The sequence below is a fragment of the Felis catus genome, chromosome D1 (assembly GCF_018350175.1).
Source record: "Felis catus isolate Fca126 chromosome D1, F.catus_Fca126_mat1.0, whole genome shotgun sequence".
Taxonomy (NCBI): Eukaryota; Metazoa; Chordata; class Mammalia; order Carnivora; family Felidae; genus Felis; species Felis catus.
In genome coordinates, this window is record NC_058377.1 from 16,542,614 (window position 1) to 16,556,319 (window position 13,706).

Below are 13,706 nucleotides of genomic sequence, written 5' to 3' on the forward strand. Positions count from 1 at the left end.
TGTATTACAGAGTTGTTCACAATGCCCGTATGATGATGGAAACTAGAGAATTAAAAATTGATCCTTTAAAAATAATGGCTACAGGGGCGCCTGGGTGGCTCCGTCTGTTAAGCGTCCGACTCTTGATTTCAGCTCAGGTCGTGATCTTAGGGGTTTGTGAGTTTGAGCCCCACATCAGGCTCCATGCACTGACAGTGTGGAACCTGCTTGGGATTCTCTCTCTCCCTCTCTCTCTGTGACCCTCCTGCACACACTCTTGCTCTCTCTCTCTCTCTCTCTCTCTAAATAAATAAATAAATAAATAAACTTAGACATGGAGGAAATGTTAACGCATGTTGCTAAGCAAAAGTGGCCAGGCTGAAAGGCTACATACTGTAGGACTCCAACTACACGACATTCCAGGAAAGGCAAAACTAGGGAGACAGCAAAAAGATCTGTGGTTGCCAGGAGTTACAAGTGGCAGGAGGGATGGACCAATAGAGCATAGATTTTTTTGGACAGTGAATCTACTCTGTATGACATGTAATGGTGGGCACATGTCATTATAGATTTGTCCAAATTACAAAGAATGTACAATGTCAACATTAGTACATTAGTGAACCCTAATGTAAACTATACTTCCGGTGATGACAATAATCAACATCGGGTCATTACTTTGGTGGGGGATGATGATAGTGGGGGAGGCTGTGCATGCGTGGAGCCAGAGTATATGGGAAGTCTCTGTACTCCTTGCTCAATTTTGCTGTGAACCCACAATTGCTCTAAGAAAGTCTATTTTAAAAAATAAAAATCTTCAGGCTTTAAAACATGTCTGACCTGTTCAAACTTTAGAGAAAAAACAATCTTCCCATTATTTATTCAGCTTCTTAGACATGTGATTAAGGACTAGAATGATCTTCCTTTGGCAAAATATGGTTCCATCACCACTGATAACCCAAATTAACGGTGCTGAGTGTTGACTTTAGTAACACATTCTTGTATCAGAGCAGTTAACAGCGAGTGCTAATGGGTCAGCCTTAAATTCAAACCTAGCCGAGGCACTTAACACCTCTCTGATTCCTTGGATCCATTACCGAGACCTCTGAACTGTCAATTTCATTTCCTTTTTTAAGTAGGCTCCACACCCAATGTGGGGCTTGAACTCACAACCCTGAGATTAAGAGTCGCATGCTCCACTGACTGAGCCAGCTGGGCCGTCTCCCGTGAACTGTCAATTTACTTGCAAAATGGGGTTGTTATCTTAAAAAATGGTAGTCACCTAAAAATGCCTGGGACATAGGGGTCCAAATGTCAAGGGAAAAATAAAACCACAATTGTGTTCTCATGAAAAAACAACTTACATATACGAATCTCAACTAAGTCCAAAATGTATTTTGGCGGTAGTAGGATACGTAATTTTAAGATTCAAACTTCTAGCGTCCAAATTTTCTATAATAAACATGTATTGTTCATACACAGGAGACATTCGTTTTTAGAGAGAGCAAGCAAGTGCACCAGGCTCCATGCTCAGCAAGGAGCCCAACCTGGGGCTCGAACTCCTGACCCTGGGATCATGACTTGAGCCAAAATCGAGTCGGATGACCAACTGAGCCACCACGCTGCCCCAGGGAACAAACATTTTAAAAGCCATAGCACAAAAACTGTAGAAAAGAATATTTTATTGAAACAGTTTCTCAATTAACAATGGACCAAAGTACAATTTGACTCAAACCTGTCCAACCAGCCTCAACCGCTAGTGAAAGAACTCAAACATACAGGATGGGGTGGGACCCTTAAGTCTCATATCTGCCAATGTGGCAAAAAAAAAAAAAAAAAAAAAAAAAAAAGGAAAAAAGACAAAGGACAGACACAACCAGGTTCCCCCCTGCCCTGGGAGGTGGGTGGCGCTGTGGCTCCTGCTCCAGACGAATACTGGAGGACAGGCTCCCCAACATCGGCATGATGGGTCAAGAGCCTCCATCTTGGCAGAGCAATGCAAGAAAGGCAGGCCAGCCCACACCCTCTTCCTTCACCCACACGGCCTGCCTCAAAGAGGGCGAGGTGGCATTTTTACATTCACGCCATGGTCTCTCCTTCTCCCAGGGTCTTGGGATAGGGGCTCACAGTAGAAAGCACATTTTGGTCAGCCCAGGGGGCCAAGGGACCAGGGAAAGGCCATATCTAGGAGGGCAGAAGACAGGAGAGCAGAGAGGGCCTGGAGTCACAGGGACACGGAGGGACAGGAACAGGGAAGATGCAGACTCTGACAGTGCTCGCAGGATGCTGGCATCCCACGCTGGCCACTCCACACGCTTTCCTGTGTCTGAGAGGCCATAAGTGGGAGCTCCCGGGTTTTCAGACGTCTCTCCCACAGAGGCGGCTGGCTTCCCTTCTTCACGTTCTTGCCTACTCTGGCCACCGCGGGTGGGGATGGATCTAGCTTTACTGCAGCCAGTCCAGATGGAAAGGCTGGGGCAAGAGGCAGACAGCTGCCTTACTCACAACCGGAAGCCAGGGAAACCAGGGGAAGAGTCGTCACCGGGGATGGGGCCTTTTAGGGAAAGACAAGACCTTGGAGGAGGAAAGAGCATAGATAGGCACTCAGAAACCAGACCTGGTAACCAAGGCTCTGTAGACACTGGCCCCTGTAGGGGCGGACTTGGTAGTGGAAGAGGGAAGCAGGGAGGAGGACAGAGAAGACTGGAGACTCTCTAATAGCCCAGGGCATCCCTCTCCCACCTGCCAGGTCCATCGACCCCATCAACAGCCAATCTCTCACCTACCCACAGGCAAAGAATTAAGACATAATAGTGATTTTCCCCAAATGAGGGCCTGGATGGGTAAGGAACCAGGGGTGGGACTGGGAAATAAAACAATTTCAGTTTTTACCACAGAACCACTGCCGAAGGAACTGGTGAGCTGTCCCTTCCTCCCCCTTCTCCACACCTCCAATCAAGGTGAGAGAAAAGGAACCGAAGCCTCTGAAGGCAGGAGCAACCCCTCCCCCGACCCTCGATGTTTAATAAATAGAGGAGGTAGGAGAAGGGGGAGGGGTGAAAGGGGGAGCTGGGGGGTTGGTTATAATTCATCATTCTTCAAAGTCCGCTTCTGTCCTGTCGGCTGCTCCTTCTGTTCCGGTTCTGCTGGGAGTGGGGAAGAGCGAAGGAATGCCAGCAGGTGAGACGAAGGTAACTGACCCCGTTCTGGGCAGATCCTCCCTGCTGGGCCCTACTAGGCTTCCTGGGTGCCCCCAGCCCCATGCTCACCTGCTCCAGGACCTTCTAACTCCAGAGGTTCGGTGTCTGCCTGTTCAGATCCTGCTTTTGGGAGGAAGAGGTTAGCCTCTGCAGAAGGGAGGAAGGGACTAATGAAAGGGTTGGCAAACTTTTTCTATAAAAAGACAGATGGTGAATGTTCTAGGGGTTGTGGGCTACACCCGGCTTCTTTGCACAGACATGCTTGTGTAGATATGTAAGAACCTAAAAATGTAAGGGCTGTTCACAGCTTGTGGACCTTCTAGAAACAGGCTGTGCCTGCAAGTCTGCCGACCCCTAGGCTTAGCAATATCCATATTCCCAATCACTTTCTTCAACTCACCAGTCTCTTTCTCAGGTTCTGAAATGGGCTTTGCATCTTCAGTCTGGCCTGGAGGAAAACCAGGGGTAAAATGTAGTCCCAGGAGGGAAAGGAGGCCTTCTTCCTGCCCAGTGGCACCTGGAGCCAGGCACCCTGCCCTCACCTGGTGGAGGGATGACCTTCTCTGCTTGGTCACTGGCACTGGCATTGAGGGGAGGCTCTGCCCGGGTTGCATTCTTGTCCTTGGGTCGGGGCCGGGGCTTGGTAAACTTGGCCTTGTTGAGCAGATACTGCACCTCACGGTCCAGGGCCATCATCTTGGCCTCGATGTCTTTTGAGAGCAACACGGGTTTCTCTGTGGCGGGAAGCTTGGCCTGCTCGGCCATGGTCGCATTCTTCCAGGCCTGTGGGTGAGCCCAGGACAGGCTCAGAGCTAGCCCTGGAGAGGGTAGGTTATCTCTGGCCCGGATGAAATACACCCCAGACCGGCCCCGGGCTCTTCCCTCAGATGGCAAACCACTCCACTACTCCTGGCTGTCAGCCCCACGATGGTAAGCAGACTCTTCAGAATGGCATCTGAGGCTCCCCACAAAGGAGTCCCAAACTCATAGCCATGTCTGTGGCTTACAATACTAGGGACCAACTACAGCTGAAGCTCTTGATTATTCCCTGGTCTGTCCACTTCTGAGCTCTGGCTCAATATCACTCTCCACACACCCAAAAGGAAGAGTTTCGGCCTCCTGTGACAAGTCTTCCCTGGCTCACCTTCTGAGTGCAGCTCAAGCCCCAGCTGTTTGGAGCAGCTGCTCTAACCTCATAGGGATGGGCTCTGCTGCTCCTGCAGTCTGACAAAACTCATGGCCGTGACCCTTGCTTGGGGCTAATCAGACGTGGCCTCAAATGTAAATGACTTCCGCCTTCCCGATTAGCTGCCGGGCCAGGAGGCAGCAGCTGCTGACCCCGGTTTCTCGGCATCTCCTCTCTGCCCAGCATAGCACACCTTGCCAGGGGAGCATCCCAGTAAGTGTTCATGCAGGGATTACCCAGGTCTCGTTGATGACTTTCTCTAGCGTTGTCATCTCCACCTCAGTGAAGATCTGTTCCATCTCTGGGATGAGTCGGGCGCCCCTGTAAGCCAGGAAGGAGACGGTGAGCCCAGGGGAGAGAGGGATCTGGGGTGTGGGCATGGGGCATGGGAAGCTGATGGACCTCCAGGCTTGGCAGGACCGAATAAGGAAGAAAATCGAAGGGGCTGCTCACTTGAGGAACATGCTGGAATGGTTGAGGAGATTATCAAGGGCAGCCAGCCGTTCAGGCCACTTCTTGCGCTCTTCTACCCGAAAAAACAACCCGTGGCATAGCTTCCTCAGCTCAGTCAGCTTCTCCTTCAGCATCTGACAGATGCAGGGTGGGAGTGGGCAGAGGGGGTTGAAGGGATGAGGGCCTGGCCCTGGAGCCGACCCCGCGTCCTTCTCCTGGCCTCACACTCCAGCTCTCCTCACCTTCTCTGACCTTCTGCCTGTAAAGAGCAAAGCGAGGGCTCCCATCCCACCCACCACGTCCTGGGAAGCCGCTTACCACTGTGGTGGCCCCAAAGCCCTCGTCCTCCAGCCAGGCAGAGGCAGCGCTGAGTTTCCCAGAGATCTCCTCGCGCTGCTCCTCTGTGGACACTTCCTGGTACTCAGGCTGGTACAGTTTGTCCTAGAGAGGTGCACACGGGCCCAAGCATGCACCGAACCCCAAGAGCAGGGCTCACAGAGGCAGACCCTCCTCAGACACAGGTCCCGGGGCAGCTGTGTCTCCCAGCCCACCAACCTGGGTCTCAAAGATAAAAGCTTCCAAGCTGTTGGCAGCCTTTTCCCGTTCCTGCTTCTCTAGGTCTCGGGACGTCAAGTCTTGAAGTCTGTGGGACAACAGAAGCAAGCATGAGGGAGAGAGCATGTTGACCTCAGACCCTGGGGCAGACGGCTCTCCCTCCCATGGGTGCCACTGCCCTTACCACCCTGTGCGTGCATGCTCACAAGCCTCTACTCACTTTTGCACTGAGTGGGCCAGCTCATCCTCGGGCAAGTCAGGCAGGTCCAGAACCACCAGCTCCACCCCAATCTCCTCTACCATTCTTTGCTTCCGGGCAGGCTTCTGCTTCTTTTCTTCCTCTGGGGCTGGAGGGGCAGCCTCAGACCCTGCCTCCTTTTTCTCACTTGGCTTCTGGTGGGGGAAAGAAACGAGGAGGTCAGGGGAAGCTCAGGTCCTTCTATTCCCCACAGGCAGGCATCTGTTCCCTTCGCCTCCGGCTCACCTGGGCCTCAGGCTTTTCCTCGTTTTCTTTTTCTGTGGCCTTTTCTTCCTCAGGAACCGCAGCCTCCTTCGGCTCAGTGGGTGGGGGCGGCGAGGTGTCCTCCACTGGGGCCTCCGCCTCCTCCTTGAGCTCCGCTTGCTCTCCAGGCTCATCCTTGCTCCCCTCAGCAGGGCTCTCCTCTTCCTCCTGGGAAACACGAGGTCCCCAGCAGAGCCTATGGATGAATCGCTCAGCCGGCAACGCCAAATCCCCCAGGCTCTGCTGCGAAGGGGCCTGCTGCTCCCAGCACAGCCTGGGGACAGGCAGATGACCATACGGTAACAGGCTGTGCAGACTACGGCAGGCAGTCTGGTCGGAGAAGCAGTGCTTCGAGATGAAGGGAATGTGCCCTGGAGCCCGAGCACAGGGACAGCTCAGGGTCCAGAGGAGGGTATGGTTCACTCGGCAAGGGCCCGGGGAAAGCGGGGAGGGGGGGGTCTAGTCAGTCCTAGGCAGCTGGAACGCCTGCCCCAATCCCTCCCTGCCTCTGTTGCTACTACCCGGCCCCATTCACCATCCTCCGAGCTCCCCTGGCTCCGTGCTGGCCTTACCTGGACAGTGTCTGTACCATTCTCTTTAGTGTCTGGTGTGGTACCACCTCCAAACAGGCTGGAGATGGTGTTGCCAAGTTCTAGGAGGAAGAAAACCCAAAGACTCAAAGGGGCCACAGCAGTGACACCACCTCCTTGCCCAAGGGCAAGGCCCGCCCGCCTCCCCCAAAGGCACACAAGCGCATCCTCTCTCACACATACACGCGCACACGCACACACACACACACGCACACACACACACACACTCATCTTACTGGTCAAGGTAGATTCCTCCTCTGGGCTGTCCTCCACCAATGTCTCAAACACAGACTCCACCTAGAAACAGGGATTCGAGGTGACGAGACGCACACGCTAACCCACCTCGTCCCCACAAACGTCCTGCCACGGTGGGTGTCTACTCACACACATCCACGTGACCCGTGGCGGTGCTGGCCTATTCCCTCACCCGCCTTCTTCTAAGGGATCTTGAATCAAGTCATCACTACCCCTCTGGATTATGAGCCCTCCTGAGGACTGGGTCATAGCTCCTTTCCCTCACGGCCTTGCACTTCTCCACTTGACAACAGAATGGGCCGTGATTTCCCACGGTACCTTCTAAAAGATGTTAACCCCCAGAACTACTTTTTTTTTTTTTAATTTTTTTTTCAACGTTTTTATTTATTTTTGGGACAGAGAGAGACAGAGCATGAACGGGGGAGGGGCAGAGAGAGAGGGAGACACAGAATCGGAAACAGGCTCTAGGCTCCAAGCCATCAGCCCAGAGCCTGACGCGGGGCTCGAACTCACGGACCGCGAGATCGTGACCTGGCTGAAGTCAGACGCTTAACCGACTGCGCCACCCAGGCGCCCCTACTTTTTTTTTTTTTTTTTTTAGGTAGGCTTCATGTCTAGCGTGGAGCCCAGCACAGGGCCTGAACCCACAACCGCGAGATCAAGACATGAGCTGAAACCAAGAGTTGGACTCTTAACTGACTGAGAAACCCTGGCCCCCCCCCCCCCCCAACCGCCCAGCCCCGAACCATTCTTTGAGAACGGATTACTTGGCCATTCTACAGATCCTGAAATTTACAACATCTGTCACTTTTTATAGGCCCTGACCCACCAGGTCCCTGGTTAGCTGTGTTAAGAGCCAGGACTTATCCACCTCCATAAACCTTTCTCGCTTATCATGTTCTAACACCAGGTGGAACTGCTCTGCAAAGGCTGATGGGGCCCGGACCCTTGCCCTGTACCCACGGTCTCATTCTACTCTCACCCTGATGAGGCTGAGCACGCCACTCTCATCCAGGTTGAAGTGAGCCTTGATGCCCTTAGACTCGTAGTCGGGATACTTCTTGAAGCTCTCACCCACACCTTTCAGCTTCACTGTGGTCAAATTCTGGGAGCCAAATACCCTGGTTGGGGAGGAGAGAGCAAGTCCAGGGAACTCAGCCAGCCAGCCTCCAGCCTTTGACTACAAGGCCTCCCAGCACGAAATGTTGGGCCCTCCAGAGAAAATGCTCACCCCAATCCTGACCACACAGCCCGCTTCCCCCTGTCAGCCCTGTGGCCCCAGATCCCCCCTTCTGGAGCCCCCACCTCACCCCACCCTCTCACCGAAGATCCTCGGGCCCCAGGAAGCCCAGGTCACCATAGTTGATGTGGAAGTTAAAGTCATGGTTGTAGCGGTTAAAGGTGATGACTTTGCGTTGAGGGTAGGGCCCCATTCGGGAGAAGAGAACACGCTTATTGTGCTTCAGGCTGCGAACCCCAGGCTCCTCCTCCACCTCCCTTGTGAACTCCACCTACACAGCAGGCAGAGAGGAAGCACACTGGAGAGCCAGAGCAGATTCTGGGGTAAGGGTACGTGGAGACCGTCAACTGGCAGAAAACAAGGGTACAGGCTACGGCAGACGAGAGAAACCACCCTCGGTGAGGTGATCAGACAGGCCTACTCACCAGGATGGGGTAGATCACCGCATCTCGCACTACAAACGGCTTCACCTTGAAGGCTTTACTGAGCGCGGCTGCCTGGTACACAGCCCCCATAGCAGCTGCTTCGTCTGCGTTGATGTTCTTCCCCAGTTCCTCCCTGCAAAAGTCCTGCGCTTCAGCACGTCTACTCTGGAGCACCCAGCCTGGTCGCCCTCTCCGCAGCCCTGGCCCCAATGCCTCAGCACCCACACTCACTTGCCCACAGCCTTCAACAGCACCTCCTGAACTTTGGGGACCCGAGTGGCCCCACCAACCAGGATCACTTGCTCAACCTCATCCTACAGACAGAGAATGGGAAATGGAACGGCACATCATCAGCCCTCCTCGGCACCGACACATCCGGTGACATTCCCGTCCCCTCCCCCCTGCCACCTAACCACTTTCTATCCCACATGCCCCCCACCCCACGCCCACATCTCACTACCCCCTCACCAAATTCATTTCGGCACTCTGGAGGGCCTGCTGCACAGGCCCGGGCACCCGCTCAAATAAATCTGCACACAACTCTTCAAACTCCGCACGGGTCACTTTCGCCTTGAAGTCCACATCATCCATCAGGCCCTCGATCTAGGAGGAGGATGGGGCAAGTCAGAGCGCCCACCCAGGTCCTCCTCTTTGGGGGAGCAGGTCAGAAATCGAGGGAATTGGACTTTGGGAGAATGGTAGGAGGCCTGGGAAGAGGGATGGGCCACACCGCACACCAGGGGCCTAGCTCAGGATGGAGAATATTTGCCCTCGACCAGCCATGAGTGGGCACCTGTGCCATGTGATCAGCGTTGGCACTCAGGACGGTTTTGAGTCGATTCGCCTCCCGTAGCAGCTTGGCCATGGCACGGGGGTTCTCCCGCACATCCTTAGCTCCCTGGCCCTTCCGCTGTTTGTTGAAAAGCCTTGCCAGGTGCTCACGCAGCCGGAGTTCCATCTCCAAGCCCCCCAGGGTGCGGTCAAATCTATCCAGGGAAAAGAGACAGAAAAAGCGTGAGGAACACACAGTGTCCCTTCATCGACCTAGGAACCTCACCTTCCTCCCACGTGGCTGACACCTCAGTGGCAGTTCACGTGTGTATCCAATCCACCGTACTTACTGGGCATTGACTATCTGTTTGTCTCTGGAGATGCAATTAACAGCAAAGAGACAGGGAACCTGCTGTCAAGGAGCTTACAGTCTAGCATCGAACAATTACATGAAAACAATGCCAACCACCCCGAGTTATAAGGGAGACATACAACAGCGTTAGAAGACGTAGAAGGGAAATGCCCCCTATTTACAGACGCCATAGAAAGTTCTGTGGAGATGTGATGCCTGAGCTGAAACCTGCAGGATTGAGTGGAGTTAATGGGTTGAAGAGAAAACAACCCTAGATGGAGGGACCAGTGTGCATCAAGACCCTGAGGTGAGAAACAGCCCAATGAATAAGTTCCAAAGGACAGGCATGGTAGAACTCAAAAAACAAAGGCTCTGGGTAGAGACAAAAGGCAGGAGTCAGAGCTCTCACAGGCCACAATAAAGGTCTGGGACCGCTAAGGTTTTTTTTTCCTCTGAGAGAGAAAGCTGGCGAGAATGCGGGCACGTGCGAGAGCAGGGGAGAGGGGCAGAGAGAGAATCTTAAGCAGGCCCCAGAGCCAAAATCAAGAGTCCGACATTCAACCAACTAAGCCATCCAGGCACCCTGCCACTGAAGGCTTTTAAAGAAATAGACTATAATCAGGTTGGCATTTTGAAAACAACCTTCTGGCTACAACGTGGAGAAAGAACTGAAGGGGGACCACAGTGAAGACAGGGAGACCTTCAATCGTAACCCTGCAGGTCAGAGATGATGGAAGCTGGGACTAGAGTGGTGGAGGAAGAGCCGCACAGAAAAGAACGGCTCAGAAAACCAGACCACGTCACCAGTAAGTACGCTGAAAGTGACAAGAACAAGCAAATGACCGCATCTGACACTGCGCATGGTCGGTAGCCCCACGGATTTCCTAAGTAATAGCTCTCGGTAAGTTCCCTGCCTTCCCAGTTTGGGGAAGCAGGAGGGAAACCCCCATGTGGCCCTTTACAGAGCCCGTTTTCCAGAGCATGAGCTAGGCTTCGACCCACAGGCTGTCTTCCCAAACTGTCCCCTTCTCTCTCCATCTTCCCCCGGTTCTTCCAAGAGGTACCCTACAGTGACCGATGCTTCAGGAGAACATTCATGCAGGGAGCAGGAAAAGGAGGCAGCTGCCCCTCCAAGAAGAAACCCCCGACCCGAGGGTGTCTCAGCAAGTACCCACTTACCCCACTCCCCGGATCTGCAGTTGTGGCTGCATCCCCGCCTCCTTCGTCTTCACCGTCTGGTAGGTGACAATGGTGCACACGGTGCTGCCAGAGCCCATGTCATAGAACATGACGTTCTGTGGAGACACCAAGACAAGTGTCACGGAAACCTTCTCTAACTCCAAGGTGCTGTATCGACTCTCCACTGAAAGCCGAAAAGCCCCAACGCTGGCCGAGAGGGGCCTGGCGTTGCATTTTGTCAAGGGCTAGTCGTGCAAACGAGATGCAAAACAGAGTCAAGTGGTCTCCGTCGTCACAGCCAGCCAGCCTCCAAGTCCGGTGAGAAGTTCCTCCCCAGCTCACCTGGGCAGTGGTGTTGATATCTTTCCGGCGGAAGACGCCGTAGCTGAGGGCGGTGGCGGTGTTGTCATTGATGAGCTGTAGCACTTTGAGGCCAGCCATGCGAGCCGCCTGCAGCACAGCTCGGCGCTCAGCCTGATTGAAGAAGGCTGGCACGGTGATCACTGCATCCTTGATGGGCTGCTCTACAGAGGGGAACAGACCAAGGTTCCCACCAGCTCCATACTCAGACGACCCTTTCCGAGTCTTGCTACTAGTGACCTTCTGGGCCAAGTAACTCTTTGCTGTGTGGGGCTATTCTGTGCATTGTAGGATCTCGGGCAGCATCCCTGGCTTCTGCTCATTAGATGCCAATAGCAGCTCCCCAGTTGTGACAACCAAAGATGTCTTCAAATATGGCTGGCTGTTCCCTGGGAGGCAAAACTGTCCCACTGAGACCCTAGGGAACCTGGCCACCGCTGGCCCCACCTTAGCCACTCACCTGCAAAATCTTCAGCCAGGGAACGTGAGTAATTGAGAACCATGCCGAGTACCTCCTCAGGTGAGAACTGTAGCTGCCTGTGGGAAGGGGATGAATTAAAGGCAAGGACAACGAGCAGGGGAGCCCATCAGGCCCACTGAGCCCACTGTCCCCAGCACAACACTCACGGACTGATCTGGAAGTGCACAGTCTGCCTCTGTGGGTCGAAGCCTAGCTCATGCTCTGGAAAACGGGCTCTGTAAAGGGCCACATGGGGATTTCCCTCCTGCTTCCCCAAGAGGTGCTGGAAGTAACGCAGTGTCGCCTTTGGATTCTTGATGGCCTGAGAACAGATAAATAAGGAATATGGCGTGAGGTTCCCAAGTCCACCATCACCTACCTCTCACATCAGAGGCTGGTAAGAGAACAGGCTCTGGGGTCTGACATCTCTTTTCTGCCCGTCGCTTATGGGAAGGGGGTGGGCTGTTAGCTCACCATGCTTGCTGCACTGTCTCCAAAGAATCTTTCATTTTCTTTCAGGGTCACAGTCACTGGGGTTTTCCTTCGGGATTCCCTGAAAAAAAAGAGACACAGGGCTCAGGTGCCTATAGCAGGATGCGGATTCAGGAGCCTCAGCACCCCAAATACAATCACTTAGACACCAGCCTGTTGTGGGCCCTAGCAAGAACACACACGGGCTTGGAGCACAGGCTTCCCTCTTCCCCCACCCCTGACACTGGGGCCGCCCTCACTTGTTCAAGACAATTTCCATGGGCACTCCGGGTTTGACGATGGCCACCTTCATGGACTCGCTGCCCAGGTCCACAGACATCACTGCCAGCGTGTCTGAAAAGGAAAGAGATTTGTTGATTACCCCCTGTTCCCCAACACTCCTGAGTCCCCTCTAACCAAAGCACTTCACCCTCCAAAGAGAAGGACAGATAGCAAAGATAAAACCCTAGGTTCAGCAACTCAAGAGTCCAACTTCCAACTAAAAGCCTCCTCTCCCACCATAGTTCATTCATCAATTCTTCTTTTGAGCCCACTACTGGGGTACATACCACTCAGTGCCAACAGATCTGCCAAGAGCACAGCCATCAAGGCCCAACAGGCTAGCCTCCTCGGCCTCTGCCTCCTGACGGTGGCTGCCATTGTGCCTCTGAGGGAGGAGAAAAACAACACTTGTAACCGGATGCCCTGAGTGAAGAAGGCAGAAACTCATCCCAGAACAGGGAAGCGTTAAGATTCATACTCCACCGTCACTAGGTAGGGCAAAGGGGCCTACATCCCCCTCCCCGCCCTCCTGATAAGGACCCAGCACTCTAATCACACAAAGGGTCCTGGGCTCCATCCACCACATCCCTAAACAGGGAAGGTACCGGGACAGGAGAAAGGAGACCAGAGCTTTCCGTCCACGGCATAGGCTGTAACTGGCTCACCCTAGCACTGCCCCTGCTGTTAGACACCTGGGGTGCGGCCAGGGATCCCCGCCCAGGGCTCAACTGCCTCCCTACACCTGGAGCTCCCCCGCTGGCGGGGAAAGCCAGGCCGGGCCTGGACGGGAACCGAGAAGTGGTGACGTTGGAGGCTGGGATGTTAGAATGGCCTGTCTCCTCCTCGGTATCCTTTCGGGTTGTCCCGCCCGCCGCCCGTTCTCCATCCCAACCCCCCGCCCCGCTGCCTACACAGACGCCGTGCCTGCAACGGTGAGATTCCTCGCCGGGCAGGTACCGAGTCCCCCGAGTTCACCTAAGCGTCACCTGGCGAAGGCGGCGGCTCCCACCCCCGGAAACGCGGCCCGGCCCTCCCCTAAAGCGTGGGGGCGCCCCGGGACCGAGCTGCGGGGTCAAGCGCACCGGCGTCCGTGCGGCCCTTGCTCCCGCTACCGACCCGCCCCCGGAGCTAGCACGTTGCCTCTCCTAGGAGGGGTGGCCGGCTCCCATCGCCATCCCCAACCCCGTTACCGCTTGCCTGCGCTCCTGCGGCCCCAGCTCTGGGACAAACGCGGCGGCGGACGTACCCACGAGGCCGGCAGGGCGCCCCCAAGCCCGCGCCCTTCACAACTCCCCTCGGTTTGCAAACTGTTACATTAGCCACCAATCTCTCCGCGGCGTCTCGCGCACCAGCCGGCCCCGGACGCGGCGCGCGCTCATTGGAGCCTCGGCCGCCCGGCCCTGCGCCGCGCGCCGGGCCCCGCCCCCATCGCCGCGGCGCGCGCTCCCA

At 54.7% G+C, this 13,706-nt stretch overlaps 1 protein-coding gene across 8 annotated transcripts; it reads right to left on the reverse strand.

The window, feature by feature from the left end:
- Positions 1–1,641: 1,641 nt before the first annotated feature.
- Positions 1,642–13,653, reverse strand: HYOU1 (hypoxia up-regulated 1). Of its 8 annotated transcripts, none has more exons than XM_011286398.4 (26): positions 13,504–13,653; positions 12,545–12,642; positions 12,236–12,329; positions 11,979–12,057; positions 11,672–11,826; positions 11,505–11,581; positions 11,027–11,208; positions 10,685–10,800; positions 9,176–9,368; positions 8,851–8,985; positions 8,614–8,696; positions 8,383–8,515; positions 8,041–8,228; positions 7,700–7,838; positions 6,699–6,759; positions 6,445–6,524; positions 5,855–6,040; positions 5,591–5,763; positions 5,371–5,458; positions 5,134–5,256; positions 4,816–4,949; positions 4,599–4,683; positions 3,719–3,959; positions 3,577–3,624; positions 3,246–3,323; positions 1,642–3,122 (listed from the first exon to the last, which is right to left on the reverse strand). In XM_011286398.4, the coding sequence occupies exons 2-26, from the start codon at positions 12,633–12,635 to the stop codon at positions 3,058–3,060; spliced, it is 3,027 nt and encodes a 1,008-aa protein (XP_011284700.1). In that variant the 5' UTR covers positions 12,636–12,642; positions 13,504–13,653; the 3' UTR covers positions 1,642–3,057. The 8 variants fall into 8 exon arrangements, with proteins under 8 accessions (XP_011284700.1, XP_006936772.1, XP_019666947.1 ...); XM_006936710.5 differs by having other exon boundaries at positions 3,246–3,296; positions 13,455–13,630; XM_019811388.3 differs by having other exon boundaries at positions 1,642–3,119; positions 3,246–3,299; positions 13,455–13,630.
- Between the last annotated feature and the right edge of the window lie 53 nt (positions 13,654–13,706).